Genomic DNA, 19,877 nt, shown 5'->3' on the forward strand with positions numbered 1-19,877 from the left:
CATCATCACACACTTCATTTAATTTATCTGATTCAGGAAAAACTACGGTAGTTTTTTCACATCCCACATAATACCCTCTTTTGTGGTACTTGTAGTATCAGAAATATGTAACACCTCCTTCATTGCCCTTAACGTGTGGCCCTAATAAGGAATACGTTTGTTTATTCACCGTCGACACTGGATTCAGTGTCCCTGTCTGTGTCTGTGTCGACCGACTAAAGTAAACGGGCGTTTTAAAACCCCTGACGGTGTTTTTGAGACGTCTGGACCAGTACTAATTGTTTGTCGGCCGTCTCATGTCGTCAACCGACCTTGCCGCGTGTTGACATTATCACGTAATTCCCTAAATAAGCCATCCATTCCGGTGTCGACTCCCTAGAGAGTGACATCACCATTACAGGCAATTGCTCCGCCTCCTCACCAACATCGTCCTCATACATGTCGACACACACGTACAGACACACAGCACACACACAGGGAATGCTCTGATAGAGGACAGGACCTACTAGCCCTTTGGAGAGACAGAGGGAGAGTTTGCCAGCACACACCAAAAACGCTATAATTATATAGGGACAACCTTATATAAGTGTTTTCCCTTATAGCATCTTTTTTATATATTTCTAACGCCAAATTAGTGCCCCCCCTCTCTGTTTTAACCCTGTTTCTGTAGTGCAGTGCAGGGGAGAGTCTGGGAGCCTTCCCTCCAGCCTTTCTGTGAGGGAAAATGGCGCTGTGTGCTGAGGAGATAGGCCCCGCCCCTTTTTCGGCGGCCTCGTCTCCCGCTCTTAACGGATTCTGGCAGGGGTTAAATATCTCCATATAGCCCCCGGAGGCTATATGTGAGGTATTTTTAGCCAAAAATAGGTTCTCATTGCCTCCCAGGGCGCCCCCCTTCCAGCGCCCTGCACCCTCAGTGACTGCCGTGTGAAGTGTGCTGAGAGGAAATGGCGCACAGCTGCAGTGCGCTACCTTAAGAAGACTGAGGAGTCTTCATGCCGCCGATTCTGGACCTTCTTCTTGTTTCAGCATCTGCAAGGGGGCCGGCGGCGAGGCTCCGGTGACCATCCAGGCTGTACCTGTGATCGTCCCTCTGGAGCTAATGTCCAGTAGCCAAAGAAGCCAATCCATCCTGCACGCAGGTGAGTTCACTTCTTCTCCCCTAAGTCCCTCGTTGCAGTGATCCTGTTGCCAGCAGGACTCACTGTAAAATAAAAAACCTAAGCTAAACTTTTCTAAGCAGCTCTTTAGGAGAGCCACCTAGATTGCACCCTTCTCGGCCGGGCACAAAAATCTAACTGAGGCTTGGAGGAGGGTCATAGGGGGAGGAGCCAGTACACACCACCTGATCCTAAAGCTTTACTTTTTGTGCCCTGTCTCCTGCGGAGCCGCTATTCCCCATGGTCCTTTCAGGAACCCCAGCATCCACTAGGACGATAGAGAAATGTATTTACACACATACTGGTGTTATACTGCGACCAGCAATCGCCTCAGCCTGGATGTGCAGTGCTGGGTTGGCGTGGTCGGATTCCCTGACTGAAAATATTGATACCCTAGATAGGGACAGTATATTTTTGCCTATAGAGCATTTAAAAGATGCATTTCTATATATGCGTGATGCACAGCGGAATATTTGCCGACTGGCATCAAGTCTAAGTGCGTTGCCCATTTCTACCAGTAGAGGGTTATGGACACGACAGTGGTCAGGTGATGCGGATTCCAAACGGCATTTGGAAGTATTGCCTTATTAAAGGGAGGAGTTATTTGGGGTCGGTCTTTCAGACCTGGTGGCCACGGCAACAGCTGGGAAATCCACGTTTGTACCCCAGGTCGCCTCTCAACATAAGAAGACGCCGTATTATCAGGCGCAGTCTTTTCGTGGACAAGCGGGCAAAAGGTTCCTCATTTCTGCCCCGTGACAGAGGGAGAGGAAAAAGGCTGCAGAAATCAGCCAGTTCCCAGGAACAGAAACCCTTTCCCGCCTCTGCCAAGCCCTCAGTATGACGCTGGGGCTTTACAAGCAGAATCAGGCACGGTGGGGGGCCCGTCTCAATGAATTTCAGCGCGCAGTGGGCTCACTCGCAAGTAGACCCCTGGATCCTTCAGGTGATATCTCAGGGGTACAAATTGGAATTCGAGACGTCTCCCCCTCGCCGTTTCCTAAAGTCGGCTTTACCGATGTCTCCTTCTGACAGGGAGACCGTTTTGGAAGCCATTCACAAGCTGTATTCCCAGCAGGTGATAATCAAGGTACCCCTCCTGCAACAGGGAACGGGGTATTATTCCACACTGTTGTGGTACCGAAGCCGGACGGCTCGGTGAGACAGATTCTAAATCTAAAATCTTTGAACACTTACATACAGAGGTTCAAATTCAAGATTGAGTCACTCAGAGCAGTGATTGCGAACCTGGAAGAAGGGGACTACATGATGTCTCGGGACATCGAGGATGCTTACCTTCATGTCCAAATTTACCCTTCTCACCAAGGGTGCCTCAGGTTTATGGTACAGAACTGTCACTATCAGTTCAGACGCTGCCGTATGGATGGTCCACGGCACCCCAGGTCTTTACCAAGGTAATGGCCGAAATGATGATATTCCTTCGAAGGAAGGGAATTTTAGTTATCCCTTACTTGGACGATTCCCTGATAAGGGTAAGATCCAGGGAACAGTTGGAGGTCGGTGTAGCACTATCTCAGGTAGTGTTGCGGCAGCACAATTGGATTCTCTATATTCCAAAATCGCAGCTGGTTCCGACGACTCGTCTTCTGTTCCTAGGGATGATCCTGGACACAGTCCAGAAAAAGGTGTTTCTCCCGGAGGAGAAAGCCAGGGAGTTATCCGAGCTAGTCAGGAACCTCCTAAAACCGAGCCAAGTCTCAGTGCATCAATGCACAAGGGTTCTGGGTAAAATGGTGGCTTCCTACGAAGCAATCCCATTCGGCAGATTCCACGCAAGAACTTTCCAGTGGGACCTGCTGGACAAATGGTCCGGGTCGCATCTTCAGCGGATAACCCTGTCACCAAGAACAAGGGTGTCCCTCCTGTGTTGGTTGCAGAGTGCTCATCTTCTAGAGGGCCGCAGATTCGGCATTCAGGACTGGGTCCTGGTGACCACGGATGCCAGCCTGCGAGGCTGGGGAGCAGTCACACAGGGAAGGAATTTCCAGGGCTTATGGTCAAGCCTGGAGACATCACTTCACATAAATATCCTGAAGCTAAGGGCCATTTACAATGCTCTAAGCTTAGCAAGACCTCTGCTTCAAGGTCAGCCGGTGTTGATCCAGTCGGACAACATCACGGCAGTCACCCACGTAAACAGACAGGGTGGCACAAGAAGCAGAAGGGCAATGGCAGAAGCTGCAAGGATTCTTCGCTGGGCGGAAAATCATGTGATAGCACTGTCAGCAATTCCGGGAGTGGACAACTGGGAAGCAGACTTCCTCAGCAGACACGACCTCCACCCGGGAGAGTGGGGACTTCACCCAGAAGTCTTACACATGATTATAAACCGTTGGGAAAAACTCGACAGGTATTGCGCCAGGTCAAGGGACCCTCAGGCAATAGCTGTAGACGCTCTGGTAACACCGTGGGTGTACCAGTCAGTGTATGTGTTCCCTCATCTGCCTCTCATACCCAAGGTACTGAGATTGATAAGATGGAGAGGAGTAAGCACTATATTCGTGGCTCCGGATTGGCCAAGAAGGACTTGGTAACCGGAACTTCAAGAGATGCTCACGGAGGATCCGTGGCCTCTACCTCTAAGAAGGGACCTGCTCCAGCAAGGACCCTGTCTGTTCCAAGACTTACCGCGGCTGCGTTTGACGGCATGGCGGTTGAACGCCGGATCCTGAAGGAAAAAAGGCATTCCGGATGAAGTCATCCCTATCCTGATCAAAGCCAGGAAGGATGTAACCGCAAAACATTATCGCCGCATTTGGCGAAAATATGTTGCGTGGTGCGAGGCCAGTAAGGCCCGACAGAGGAAATTCAACTGGGTCGATTCCTACATTTCCTGCAAACAGGAGTGTCTATGGGCCTGAAATTGGGGTCCATTAAGGTTCAAATTTCGGCCCTGTCAATTTTCTTCAAAAAAGAACTAGCTTCAGTCCCTGAAGTTCAGACGTTGTAAAAGGGGTACTGCATATACAGCCTCCTTTTGTGCCTCCAGTGGCACCTTGAGATCTCAATGTAGTTTTTGGGTTCCAAAAGTCACATTGGTTTGAACCACTTAAATCTGTGGAGTTAAAATATCTCACATGGAAAGTGGTCATGCTGTTGGCCCTGGCCTGGGCCAGGCGCGTGTCAGAATTGGCGGCTTTATCCTGTAAAAGCCCTTATCTGATTTTCCATTCGGACAGGGCGGAATTGAGGACTCGTCCTCAGTTTCTCCCTAAGGTGGTTTCAGCGTTTCACCTGAACCAACCTATTGTGGTGCCTGCGGCTACTAGGGACTTGGAGGACTCCAAGTTGCTAGACGTTATCAGGGCCCTGAAAATATATGTTTCCAGGACGGCTGGAGTCAGAAAATCTGACTCGCTGTTTATCCTGTAAGCTTCTAAGCAGACTATTGCTCGTTGGATTTGTAGTACAATTCAGCTTGCACATTCTGTGGCAGGCCTGCCACAGCCAAAAATCTGTAAATGCCCACTCCACAAGGAAGATGGGCTCATCTTGGGCGGCTGCCCGAGGGGTCTCGGCTTTACAACTTTGCCGAGCAGCTACTTGGTCAGGAGCAAATACGTTTGTAAAATTCTACAAAATTGATACCCTGGCTGAGGAGGACCTGGAGTTCTCTCATTTGGTGCTGCAGAGTCATCCGCACTCTCCCGCCCGTTTGGGAGCTTTGGTATAATCCCCATGGTCCTTACGGAGTCCCCAGCATCCACTTAGGACGTTAGAGAAAATAAGAATTTACTTACCGATAATTCTATTTCTCGTAGTCCGTAGTGGATGCTGGGCGCCCATCCCAAGTGCGGATTGTCTGCAATACTGGTACATAGTTATTGTTACCAAAAAATCGGGTTATTGCTGTAGTGAGCCATCTTTTCTAGAGGCTCCTCTGTTATCATGCTGTTAACTGGGTTTAGATCACGAGTTGTACGGTGTGATTGGTGTGGCTGGTATGAGTCTTACCCGGGATTCAAAATCTTTCCTTATTGTGTACGCTCGTCCGGGCACAGTATCCTAACTGAGGCTTGGAGGAGGGTCATAGGGGGAGGAGCCAGTGCACACCAGGTAGTTCTAAAGCTTTACTTTTGTGCCCAGTCTCCTGCGGAGCCGCTATTCCCCATGGTCCTTACGGAGTCCCCAGCATCCACTGTTGCCTTATAGGTAATTGTCTGCACTTAGTATAATATTAGGGCAATGGATATTGTCTGAATCAAAATATAATTCATTATAAATAGGCGATGTTACCATAGTGGACAGTATACTGGATATATATAGTAAGGAATAGATATGAAATAAGTTTGAATGTATGAGGTAATGTTTAGCTGATTTAAGAGATTAGGTTTGTGTATGTGTTTATATATTTAACTGTATATTTGTGTTTTACAGCAAGATGGTAAAAAATAGTGTAGGAAACAGGTTTATTCTGCTCTAGTCATAAATAAGGCCAGAGAGGTTACAGTAAGATCAAGAGTCATTGTAGAGAAAAGGTATTAGGCCATAAATGATAATAGGTATGTGACAGAGCTCTGTTGGTCATTGGAATTCACAGGTGTGCTTACAGTAGATCAGAATCTACTGGTTTGTCTATTGTCCAGTGAAGGTTAAAAGCTAGGGAGTATAAATTAACTACTATGAAAAGAGATCACATCCATTGATAAAACATTGTGTAACCGACCCCAGGAAAACTTGTCAATACAACAGAACTTTGGATGAAAAGACATTCCAGATTTTACAATACTATACTTGCTTAAGGCAGTGTGGACACCACACTTTTATGACACCATGCCTCCGTGAACAGGACACGACAGCCCAGTTCAATGTTTGTTTTATTACACCTTGGAATCTGACAAACCTATAATTACCTATTCCATTGGAAACTATGAGAATATGATAGTTTGAATTGGTAAAATATGAGATAAAAGGACCAGACTTGTAGTTAGGAGTTAGAAGGAAGAGGGAGAGGGAGAAGAAGAAGGAGAAGGAAGGAAGTCAGTCAGGAGGAGAAGTCATGGAGAACATGCAGAAGGAATGATTCTTGGGATGGCAATCTTTAACTTGCAAGTATACATTTTATGTTAGCAATTGAAACTGTTTGTGAAACTTATGTCATGTTGTTTTATGTTATGTAACGAAGGAAGCATATATAATTATAATTAGTATATATATCACTACTGTGTATATCTTATTCTGTACGATTTGATCTGCCTGTAAATAAAGAATCATATAAAAAGAGCGGTAATATTCAAGCTTGAACTCTCTTTAAGGAATCTTAACTTAATAACTTCATAAGTCATATGTATAAGGACTGCATATATGTATCAGCCAATTAGTTTGTAAGCCTGACATAATATATTTGCAGATATATATGATAAATGCATATTAATTGAAATATATCCATATATTAAATACCATATATGATATATTAAATATTAATATTCATAAATATGATTCCATAAATCAATATTGGCGACCACGAATTGGACTTGTTATTACTGAATCTGATTATCTGATCTATAATATTTATGAGGAGTAGCAGATGCTATAAGCTGGCTACCAAATCTGCAGAATCACGGTGGGGATGTATCTATGAAAATTTATTACCATTGTGTAATGTCAATTTTGTATTCTGTATAACCTAGGATAAATGTGTTAGTGCAATATACGTTATTTTAACTAACATAATATCTATTAGGAAGCAGCACCAAAGGCTATAAGCCTGCTGGCAAAATACAAGATCACAGTGGAATAGGTTACAAATGAGAATAAAGAATTTAAAGGCCTAGAATAGAAAATGTGCACAGTGGAAAAGAGTATTTCCAAATAAATGTATAAATGTACCAGGTATTAGAGTTTAACCTTAAGACACCGGTCAATCTTAAGGAGAGGATACCTTCAGTACTAAAAACAAAGAATATATAAATTTAGCATTGAAATGTTAAAAATGCAAAAGTTTTCTGTAGCATTTAGAAAAATGCGCAGAACTGCGGCTCTAGAAGCCAAACAGAAATGTAAAGAAGAATCAGGTTCACGTCTTCGTAAGGCGTGCCTGACCATTAATGCAAAAATGCATTCGTTATTTAAGTCCCTTAAACAGAAAAATAAACAGAAAAAGTTTGGGGCAGAAGCGAAAAGCCTGACAGTTTGTAATCAAATTGTCAAGATCTCTGATGAAGAGATAACATCCAGCAAGCAAGCTGAGATAGAAACACCAAACAGGAATAGTGTTGAGGTATGTGAAACTCTGTACACAGAGTCTACAGGAGTCAGAAATGACTTAATCAGTCAAGATCCTAAAATTAAGGAAAGTTACATGTTGCAGGACTGCATCAATGTGCAGCGCATGGAGTCTGCTATGGTCACACAGACCACCAGCAGAACAGCCTCTGTGGTAAAGGAAGAAAGTAGCAATGTGCCGGATGTGTCTATCATCAGACAGCACATTAATGTAAAGGAGGTAGCAGCAATAGGAGATGTCCCCTATACTGTGTCTAGTAAGGGGGAAGATCATTGTAACTCAGATTATGAGTATTCTGCTGAATACACTCTCAGAGTTCCCAATGTAAATGAAGAATTTGTTATGCCCTTAGGCAAAGGTGAATTGTCAGCAGATTTAAACACTGATAGCAGCAGTACAGTGCACACAGGGGTGGGGAAGTTCCCCATGGTGAAAACTCCCATGGCAACCAGAGTTGCAAACCTTGAAATGTATTCACCTGGAAACATGTTTAAAGGGAAAATCCATGAAATTAATTCAGGAATGCATGTTTACAAACAAAGTTCCCAAACTTATGTAACCCCCACAGAGCACTCAGAGACTTCTAGTGATGGTGCAAATGTTTGCATGCTCTCAGAGAGACCACATGCAGAGTGTCATTCTGCAAACCACACACCAATTAACAATGACAAAAAGGATCACCAGGATGAAAATGTTTTTATGCCCTGGTGCCATAACCATTTTATTACAGGTGTGGAAAGACAGAAAGCCCTGGGACCTGCAATACATATTTGGCAAAGTTTAACAAGTTTCTCTCCCCACAAAAGTAGGTTTTTTCAGAAGCTCCAAGATTCTTCCAAACTAAGGAGCCACACCAAGCAGCAAACGCTATGGTTAAAGACAGTCTGGGACCAGGCTGCATCACAAGGGAGTATGGTCACAAGTGAATACGGTAGTATCATTCCTTTACTTGTTAGATCCAATGAAGCCATTGTTTGCTTTGATGTTCAAACAGCCACAGTTTCCAAATTAAACCTGCATCATATCTGCAGCGACAATTGTGCTGTCATTGACACACAAGGTGACAGGAAAGATTGGCACAGGCCAGAAACAATTGTTTGTTTGTTATTCAATCTTTAAAGACACATTTGTAAATTCTGTACCTGATAACATGCAGCAGATAGGACAGAATGCATAGCACGGTATGTTAAATCACTGTATAAATATCTGTGATATTCATTGTATGTCTTTTTGTTTGATCCATAGTAATCCTGGCAACCTGTATACAGAATGGTGCAAGACTCCAAAAAAGACTCCAATTTACAAGGGAAAAGGTCTTCATTAACCCTTTCATCGCTGCTATCCAGCAAAATCTACATAGCATCCCTAAAGACTGATATATGGACAAATCCTCAAGGAGTTTTCCAGTTTCACAAGAAAGGGGAAGGTTTTCATTAACCCTTTCATCACAAGTAATCATTACTTGTCTTTCAAACTACATGTACACCCCCACAACAGTGTACAGCACATCTCATCACTGTGATTATACAGAACTGTCTCATCCCTTCATATACCTTAATCAAATATATGTAAACATTTGTCTGATATATATATATATATATATATATATATATATATATATATATTATGTAATTGTATTATATACCTTGTAAATATTTTATGTTTTTTTTTATATTACACAGTAGATACTATCTATGCTTCCTTCGTAAAAGCTTCAAAAGTAATTAAATATCTAATACTGGATGGAATTAGATTTAGTTAAAGCCATTCCTAAATGATATTTAATATCTGTTTGAAGCAAAATTATATTCATTTATTGTATTGATAGGATGTTACTATATACACATCAAAAGCATTTTAAATAATTATTAGTCAAAATATAGGTAGGATAGAAAACGCCTTTATATGGGTTAAACTGGTATAAGTTTATGTAAGATTGAGATGTATAAATAGGTACAAGGTAGAATAAGGAGATTTAAGACTGCATGGTAATTTATTCAGTGAGGAAATACAGAACAGAGTAGGTGTACTACTCACAGCCATTTGTGGTACTATTGCCCGAAGACAATTAAGACCTACTATTAACAAGCAAGGAAAGAAAGAAAGAAAGAAAAAAAAAAAAAAAGACTGTTTCATATATGCCTGTTCTATTCAAAATCACAACCTGTTTGTGCAAAAGCAATATGGACACTGGTCACAACTGCGGCATTGGATAAACGCAAAGGAAACAGAACTGCTAAAGACTGTATAAAGACTATTACTATTACTGAGGGTCGTCACAAGTACTGAATGTTCAAGACACAGCACTCGACGTACACAGCCCTCTGCCTCAAACAGCGAAATGGCAAGCAAAGGAGCAGCTGCTACGAAGAATTCTACTTCTAGTAATGGTGCAAATGTTGCAAACGCAAGGCCATAATGCAAACGCAAGGCATCTCCAATTGCAAGCAAACCACGCAGATGACAGTCTTATCCCAGTAAATTGCTACATACAAGAACAGCAAAAATGTCCAAACGTACTGATCCAGATACAGAAAAAAGGTCTACAATTGGGCTATGGTATTCCAAATGTCTGTAGAAATTAGTTTTCCTCATGAATACTGAATAAAAACCTCAGTTTTGTCTGCTTTAGTTAAAAAGTAGAATAAGGTTAGGTAAGCTAAGAATTTTTAGAGATTTTTAAAATCATAATGGTTATTATTATTACACTTATGGTATATATTATGGTTACAACGAAAGTTATGTTTGAAGGAATATTTTGAAATGTATTTGGAAGCAATTACGCTAGTTTAATGTGTGGCCAATCAAAAGAATTTCTCATGGCCACAAGGGGGCGACTGTTGCCTTATAGGTAATTGTCTGCACTTAGTATAATATTAGGGCAATGGATATTGTCTGAATCAAAATATAATTCATTATAAATAGGCGATGTTACCATAGTGGACAGTATACTGGATATATATAGTAAGGAATAGATATGAAATAAGTTTGAATGTATGAGGTAATGTTTAGCTGATTTAAGAGATTAGGTTTGTGTATGTGTTTATATATTTAACTGTATATTTGTGTTTTACAGCAAGATGGTAAAAAATAGTGTAGGAAACAGGTTTATTCTGCTCTAGTCATAAATAAGGCCAGAGAGGTTACAGTAAGATCAAGAGTCATTGTAGAGAAAAGGTATTAGGCCATAAATGATAATAGGTATGTGACAGAGCTCTGTTGGTCATTGGAATTCACAGGTGTGCTTACAGTAGATCAGAATCTACTGGTTTGTCTATTGTCCAGTGAAGGTTAAAAGCTAGGGAGTATAAATTAACTACTATGAAAAGAGATCACATCCATTGATAAAACATTGTGTAACCGACCCCAGGAAAACTTGTCAATACAACAGAACTTTGGATGAAAAGACATTCCAGATTTTACAATACTATACTTGCTTAAGGCAGTGTGGACACCACACTTTTATGACACCATGCCTCCGTGAACAGGACACGACAGCCCAGTTCAATGTTTGTTTTATTACACCTTGGAATCTGACAAACCTATAATTACCTATTCCATTGGAAACTATGAGAATATGATAGTTTGAATTGGTAAAATATGAGATAAAAGGACCAGACTTGTAGTTAGGAGTTAGAAGGAAGAGGGAGAGGGAGAAGAAGAAGGAGAAGGAAGGAAGTCAGTCAGGAGGAGAAGTCATGGAGAACATGCAGAAGGAATGATTCTTGGGATGGCAATCTTTAACTTGCAAGTATACATTTTATGTTAGCAATTGAAACTGTTTGTGAAACTTATGTCATGTTGTTTTATGTTATGTAACGAAGGAAGCATATATAATTATAATTAGTATATATATCACTACTGTGTATATCTTATTCTGTACGATTTGATCTGCCTGTAAATAAAGAATCATATAAAAAGAGCGGTAATATTCAAGCTTGAACTCTCTTTAAGGAATCTTAACTTAATAACTTCATAAGTCATATGTATAAGGACTGCATATATGTATCAGCCAATTAGTTTGTAAGCCTGACATAATATATTTGCAGATATATATGATAAATGCATATTAATTGAAATATATCCATATATTAAATACCATATATGATATATTAAATATTAATATTCATAAATATGATTCCATAAATCAATACCACTACGGACTACGAGAAATAGAATTATCGGTAAGTAAATTCTTATTTTTAATTACTCACTGACACATTTTAAAAGGTCCACAGGTGGAGCTAATTATGTTACTTGTGATTCTGTGAGGAGACCTGCAAAACATGCACCGTGTGGGGTCCTGAGGACAGAGTTTGAGAACCTGTGGTGTAGAGCTTAACATTTTAGCCTGACAATGTGGCATGTCACTAAGACATAGATGAAGCCCAGTCCATGAAAGACTGACATAGGAGCTGTAGATCTGCAAGTCACGTTTGGGTTAAGACAACATTTTTCTTTCCTCTATTCATGGAAGCTAATATTTGTGGGTAGAATCTCCTCAGTAAGGTTAATTCAGCCAAGACAACACTGTAGGATTAAGATGCCGAAGGTAATCCCAGGACCAGTAACAGTAAAGGATTCCCCCCCCCCCCCCCCCCCCAAGGTTCGAGAGGGTTACAAACAGTTAAAGGTAAACTATAACAGCGTTTGTGTGTATGTTTATATATAAAAACACAACTAAATGAAAGGAAGGGCTGCTTACAACCACTCTCCACCCTGCCATGCAGGAAGACAATATTTGAAAGGTAATGCAAATAAAAAGACTGTCCAGAGTGCGCAGGCAATGCATTACAAAAACAGGCATATTTATCTGCAGATACTTGTTACTTCGATGCTAAGCGGACTACCTTTAACATGATGCACAATGGTCACAATGTGTTGCGCAAACAGCTCAGATGGGCTGCGTTGAGACTGTGCAGATTGGATGTGCTGGAAAATGGACTTGAACTCCTGATCTTTCTTGTTGCTGTGAACAAGGTCACGCGACAGTTTCCGTTCATGAGCCATTACTCCACTTGGACTGTAAATATAAAAAGGGACACACATATAATACTCCTCCAAAATCAATTGTTAGGTACACAATATCACATTGTCCTAATTGGACAACACAGACTGAAAAATATAAAATGGTTCAACAGTGTTCGACCACTCTGCAGGATCAAGGTTTCTCAAATTAAAGAAAATGCTGCAGAGTGACCTAGCATTTTTCCGTACACATGGCCACTAAAGTTCACTCAAAAATCTCCTCAAAGACTTCCCAATATGCATAATCACTGAACCCTTATGCCGGGTAAAGACGGAGTGTCCCTTAACGCGTTTCTCCGTTCTCAGACAATAACTTTCATCAGAAGGATTCTGATGAAACCGTTGTTCTAGAACGGGGAAACGCGTTAAGGGACACTAATTATCGGAGACAGACTGCCATTCATTCAAACCCGATTCAACTGCTGCAGAGAAAGCGCCCTTCCTCCTCGCTGTACCACACCTGCAACGGGTACCGGTGCCGTAAAACTTACCAAGTGACCCAGAGGTAACGGGGAAGCACGCTGTTAATACCCGCCTCGTGGGTTTTCTAAAGCCATCATTGGCCGGAGCTGACCGCTCTAATTACGGCAATAGAGATACCGGTATATGGACACATACTCATAGACTGAGTCTAACGGAGGTGGAGCATAGCGCAGTACCGTGCATTTAAAAGGGTGAGAATTTAATACTTACAATCTGGGACTGTGCGATACACACTATTGAACATCCAATTGTATTCGTCTAATGAGACTGCTATCACCAAATGGTGTTTAATACGCTTAAGGACTAACTGGATACAAATAACATTAGTAATTGGTCACTCTCCTGATTTGGTGGGAGCCCTGTGCTTGACCAATATCGGAACTTCTAGATTAACATTGGTAATTTGTTGATACTCTTACCCACAGTTATACATCATAAAGTGGGAAAAGAAAATTTGTATGGTGTGATCACATTATTAGGAGAGTCTAAATCCGATATTGATGTTTATTTACTTATACAGGTTGAGTCTCCCTTATCCAAAATGCTTGGGACCAGAGGTATTTTGGATATGGGATTTTTCCGTATTTTGGAATAATTGCATACCATAATGAGATATAATGGTGATAGGACCTAAATCTAAGCACAGAATGCATTTATGTTCCATATACACCTTATACACACAGCCTGGAGGTAATTTTAGCCAATATTTTTTTATAACTTTGTGCATTAAACAAAGTGTGTGTACATTCACACAAATCATTTATGTTTCATATACACCTTATACACACAGCCTGAAGGTCATTTAATACAATATTTTTAATAACTGTGTATTAAACAAAGTTTGTGTACATTGAGCAATCAGAAAACAAAGGTTTCACTATCTCACTCAAAAAATTCTGTATTTCGGAATATTTGGATATGGGATACTCAACCTGTATAATCCTTACACAGCCGTGTGGAAAATTGTTTTGCGCCCGAAATTGATCCTGCGCGTACATATTCCGGTGGATCAGTGATTTGTGCTCCGCCTGTGTATGTATGTGCATGGTCAAAATATATTTGTGTCAGTCTGATATCCACCTATTTTACCTTCATTTGTATGTTCTATCAATACCTATTTATATTTTTTAAGGCATTTCAACACGACCAAGATTATTTGTGGTATCGATGTCTTGTTAGCAGCTTTCAGTATACTCCTGTTTTTTCACAATGTCTGTAACCTATATTACATTTGGTCTTTGTTTATCGGTGTACTCAAAACAGTTACTGCTTTCAGAAAAGCATAGTGATGCACAGCTAGAATCAGAATTGCCGATATTAGGTTGAATATTCTATTAAAGAGATGATTCTGAGCAAACTGGATGTTCGTTAAAAAAATAACTAAAAAAATAATAATGATACCCTAGCCATCTGACAGGCTCAATGTGAACTGGGATTCTCCTTCTAAAACCATAAACTGAAGTATGCATTACCACTTGTGTAACCTGGTGAAAAACAAACGGATGTTTGAACTCCAAAAAGACCTTCTCAACACAGTTTAGAGCAGTGATGGCTAACCGTGACACTCCAGCTGTTGAACTACATATCCCACAGCATGCCCTGCTACAGTTATTTGGCCATGCTAAAACTGATGCAGGGCATGCTGGGATGTGTAGTTCAACAGCAGCTGGAGTGTCAAGGTTAGCCATCCCTGGCTTAGAGAATGGTCCATATGATATTTCAGCATAAATGTCATCCAGCTAACTACATACACTCTATTAGAACACTGGAAGAATCATGAGAGCTACTTACCGTGCAAGATCTTCATCAAAGGAGTCTAGACGGACACTAGGGCCCATCTCTCGGCTAACCGAGAAATTTGATTTGGAAAAAGACGGCTCCTCCTTGGATAAAAGCTTTTCTCTGCTCTCTGAAGACTTCCTAGGTGGAGGGGACTCACTCCTCTCCTTTGCAGAAGACTTAAAACTTGTAACCCTGAAATTTTTTTCAGGTAGAAACCCTTTATGACTGGACTTTGAAACTTTATCCTCCTTCTTGGGCCTCTCTGTATAAAGGTCATCCTCCATGTCCTCTGACTTTTTGCGTTTCTCCTTTGCACTTGGTATGAAGGACAATTCCTCCCATTTTGCTGGATCGTATGGGTCTTGGTTCTTGGAGTCACTATCAGAGTCTTTCCGTGCGCGACCCTTTTTCTCCTGCTCCGCTTCCTCTTTTGCAAAACGCAATTCTGCCAACTTCATTTTTTCCAAATCCTCTCGCATCTTGTAGCGTTTTGGAGATACACTCTTTTTATAAGACCTTTCCAGCTCATTCATAGCAAAATCGGTAGGGCTGCTACGATCCTTTGTTTTTTCCAAATTAGTCATCTTTTCTTTATCTTTTCCATTCTCCTTCTCAAGTTCGGATGCCTTATTTTTCTGCTCTTCCATGAACCTTCAGGAAAAAAGGAAAATGCATATGGGATTACTGCCTACGCAAGTAATCTATGCATAAACACTTGCAACCACCAATATAAAATACATAAACGCAAGTTACATCTAAAATAACATAGGAAACCCAAGAAGAGTTATGAGCAACTTGGGCACATATCCCTTAGAACCAGAAAAATAGCAATATTAATGTTAAATCAGTGTGGTGTTTATGGCCCACTAGGATTATGTCACGCTAACACACACCAACCCTGCAACCCATCTCAGTAGGTGACACAATGCGTGGAAGAGTAGTTACACGTGGACACTGATGGCACAATACATTAAAAGCAGCAGTTCCACATGTGCACAGTCAGTGCCTTTCACATGCCTGAGGAAGACACTTATTTGTCACATCTCCTTAATGTACCTGTTTAGAAGCAACTGGAATAATTGTATGCATTCTAGCATATAGCCATATTTCTGTATATAGCAGGCAAAATCTCATTTTGTAAAATGTGCACTATTTATAAGGAATGGAAATGGTATAAAAAATCAATACTAAGTATATGTACATAACTATATAAAACATTTCACATGAAAATTCCCACAGAGCTGCAACAATGATAGCTCACTCGTGCTGCCACAAGCTGAACTGCACTTTTAGGGCATATTAACTAAACGTCAGCTTGAATTGGATTTGGTAGAACTGCTGCTTTAGGATTAAAATGATGGTGGAATTATGTGAACCCTGTGTCTGAGCGTAATCAAAAACATACTTACCATTTCTTGTCCTAAACTTATCTTTTGAATCTTAAGAGATATAATGCTTTTATCCAAACTACCGCAGTCACTTTACCAACCTTTATTTGGTAGATCGGCATATTTGAGTGTGCTTTTTTTTTTCTATCTTATTAGGTTATTTAGTCTGCATTTTGAGACCTTGATACATTTTTTCATCTGCTTCGGAGCGTTTCTCTTTAAAAGAATACAAACTGGAAAAACAAAGCCTCAACAGGCAAAATATACTTCAACATTGATGCAAGTCTCCTACAGGGTTTAAAAATTGCCTGCACACTGTAAACAAAATAAAAACAAAAATAGATATATAAAACAAGTGTATGATAGAGGAAACACATACGAAATGGTTTAAGTTTGGAAAAGCCCTATTTATAGCCTCAAGGTTGTATTCTACATGACTGGTGCCCTAGAACAGCCAGATTAAGATGTTGTCTACCACATTTAGTGGCATAAATATGAAAAGAATTCACATAGAACAGATCCATTTTTCATGATAACTATGTCAAGGAAACAAACAAGTATTTCTGTACAGGAAAATACCAGCTATCAAAATACAAACGCTAAAATTAATGGTGGCAACTATCTAAGAATAGGGTGACATGAGCGTAGGGCGATGTGAACTATCTATTCTTATTTATATAGTAACTTAAGAATTGCTTGCAAGCAAAACTGTAACGGCAATTGGACATGCATGCAACGTGTTCAGCAGAAAAAGGACTAAGAATGTATGCTGGTCTAACACTGCAGCTCACAGAGCATGATGTATGTAACATAAAAGGCTGCATAGCTATAATCTTAAAAAAATATATATCACAGGATACATATAGCTACTAAATTCTTAAGCAAACAAATTCCTGAAGGAATAGTATCTTCTCAATTCAATGTGCATCCCCCTGGCTAGATACGCTAGTTATAAAAAAACATCTGTTCCCACTATGGTGCAAAGGTCACCATTCAAACTGGGCCTTTATTGCCTCATTCAGATATAGGTGGCGATTCAATTGTTTTATGTGTTCCCTGCTGGGCGTCTATACGAACAGGCTACCAGTGCAATTCAATTGCTCCTCCATTCAGGTGCCCATTAGTATTGAGGCACTTAAAAGCACCTGGTTTAGTGCCCAAACCATGGACTTTGCACACATTTCTTCTCACAATTCAAGAGGCTGCGAAAAGAAATTTCCCACGCCGATATATAGGCCCCCGAACAGAGTAACCTTTGAATTGCTCTGTTGGGTGCCCAAAACAAAATGATTTGCACCCATATTGTCATATACAATACAATGTTCCCTATGTGCCATTACAAACAGGCTACCAACTGCTGAATTAAAATGCAACTCTAACCTCACTGGCATCATCTGGGCAGTAGTAGTGCATTACTATACAATCATAAGCCTGTAAATAAAGGAGGAGTATTATTCTTAGTAGAGCACTAGTATAGGGCCATATTAAGAGGGCTATGAAAACACAAAACATACCGCTTATATCCAGTGCCTATTGGTGCAGTCATCTCTTCTCTTTGATTTCCATAAATTGAACCCATTGTGGGCGGGCTCTTGGTCAAAGGACTCTTCCTAGGAGGGCTAATGTCAAATATGTTCTGACGAGCTGATGCCCTGAAAGTACCACTGCCCTGTAATGAAGTGGGAGAGGGGGGGCTAGGCTTTTGCACAGGGCTAGGCCTGGGTGAGCAGCGTCTAACCACCACCGATTGGACAGAGCTTTTTAGTGTTGGTGCACGCTCTGCAGGACTGTGCTGGGGCACAGGGCTTGTGTCATATGCTTCCATATCCTGCCAAGACTTGCTCGCATCCATTTTGTTGCCAGTATCAGCTGCCCCAGGTGTAGACTGTTCCTTTGAGTCATCATCTGTAGCCTGGATTGAGCCTCTTTGGTCCTTTGAATGACTTTTCTTTTCCTTTCTTGACTTGCGCTTAGTTTCCACTCTACTATGATTGGAGGAAGACCTAGAGGATGACGACCTCCGAGAGCGATCAGAAGACGACTTGTCTGAATTACGTGAGTGGCTCCTGGACCTTGGAGACATAGATCTCCTTTTAGGAGATCGAGAACGAGAACGGGCTCTACGAGGACTATATGGCTGGCGGTTGTAATTTTGCCAGTTTGGTCGGTAGTTCACATAACCACCACGATTATGCTGGCCTCGTGGATAAAACCCTCTTCCACGACCTCTGAAATAGTATGGCCTCCGATAACCTCTGTTGTGTCCTCGAAAATCTCGATTTTGATATACTCTTGGGTGGTTTCTCTCTCTATTATATCCAGGTGAATAAGATCTAGAGCGAGATCGAGAGCTGAGGAGAAAAAAAAAAAAAAAAAATACATATAGATGAACATTTTCTATAACAGCAATGGTTTAAAAATAAATGATTAGAAGATTTACACTAAATGCAAAAGGTGCAGGCAACACAGCTTCATGGTTGTCCTAAATAAATAATCCTAATAATGGATCAATTTCTATTTTAATCCAGTAACCTGTGCCAAGCGCAGCGAGGCATCCTGTCCGAAGCATGGCAAGCGAAGCGAGGGGACATTGAAAAAAAATGTAAAATCTCATGTTAACCTTTTTCCATGTCGACCTAATGACAGTGTTGACCAATAGTGGTCGACCTAATGACTGTCAACCTAGTTACTGTCAACCCAACGATCCATACCCGTGTCACCAATTGTCAAACATGGAGGAAGACTAATCATGGTCTGGTGAACTTTTGCTGGGTCCTAAATTGGCGACTTGCACATAGCAACTGGTACCCTGAACCAAAAGGGTTACCACAGCATTGTGCAGTGCCATGCAATACAGTCTGTTCTACGCCTAGTTGGTAAAGGTAATGACCCAACACATCCCTCCAAGCTATCGGGTTGATCATATTGTTATTATCTTTTAAATATTGATTAAACGTACTGCAACCTAATCTTCACCTTTGTAAATCCCATTTACCCTTTCTTACAAAGAGGAATTAACAGAAAAAAAAAAAAATTTAAATGCAAACTTTTTATAATTAAATATGTTTTGTCCTTCAGGTTTACTTATAATGTTTACGAATTCACAGGGCATTAAATAATTGTTTCTGGAAGCAGTAAGCGTATGCATTTTATAATGTATATATACACAAATATATACACGAATTTACACATTGTTTTTTTATTTTGCAAAGTTGCTTAACTCTGCTAACGTGTTATTGTAAGATTTATTGCTAACCTTCATAGCAGTCAATAAATTCCTAGTTTTCTTAAGTGTACATGATACCCCAGAAGCACACATTTAGCAAACTGATGTTACGTTACTCTCCTTTATATTGTACTCATGGGAACACTCCTGCGTAATATTGTATAATCATTTGCCATGCTCACGGCAACTAGTCCAGTACAAAGAGAATCTAGTCTTGTATACAGAGAAAATAAATCAGCCATTTGAACACTACTAATCATAGCCTACACATTTGCCTATTAGGAACGTGGTAAAAGTCAAGACTCAAACCAAATCACAGCTGCTATGAAAAATAAAATATAATGAACACAAATGGTGGCCATCTACAACATGATCATATACTAAATTTCACAGATATAACAATCACAAACACACGCAAACCTCACACCTACTTAGGCAGAGAGAAGTGTCCTTCTCTAAACTACATGTTTAGGGCACCTACACTCAGACACAAAACACTGAAGTGAATAGAGGGTCTTAAATTTTTTTTCTTGCATATTATATTTACAAAACCATTACATATTTTC

General features: G+C 40.7%; 1 protein-coding gene across 6 annotated transcripts in view; it reads right to left on the minus strand.

Moving 5' to 3' along the window:
* The window catches only part of THRAP3 (thyroid hormone receptor associated protein 3), a 171,361-nt gene that overhangs the window by 47,322 nt on the left and 104,162 nt on the right, over window positions 1–19,877 (minus strand). For all 6 annotated transcript variants that reach the window (XM_063954402.1, XM_063954400.1, XM_063954399.1 and 3 more), the window contains 3 exons: window positions 17,600–18,436; window positions 14,707–15,348; window positions 12,255–12,427 (listed from right to left, as the gene is read on the minus strand). In XM_063954402.1, the coding sequence (XP_063810472.1) occupies window positions 12,255–12,427; window positions 14,707–15,348; window positions 17,600–18,436 (1,652 nt within the window). The remainder of the gene's footprint in view (window positions 1–12,254; window positions 12,428–14,706; window positions 15,349–17,599; window positions 18,437–19,877) is intronic.

Source organism: Pseudophryne corroboree, chromosome 2 (genome assembly GCF_028390025.1).
Source record: "Pseudophryne corroboree isolate aPseCor3 chromosome 2, aPseCor3.hap2, whole genome shotgun sequence".
Lineage (NCBI taxonomy): Eukaryota > Metazoa > Chordata > Amphibia > Anura > Myobatrachidae > Pseudophryne > Pseudophryne corroboree.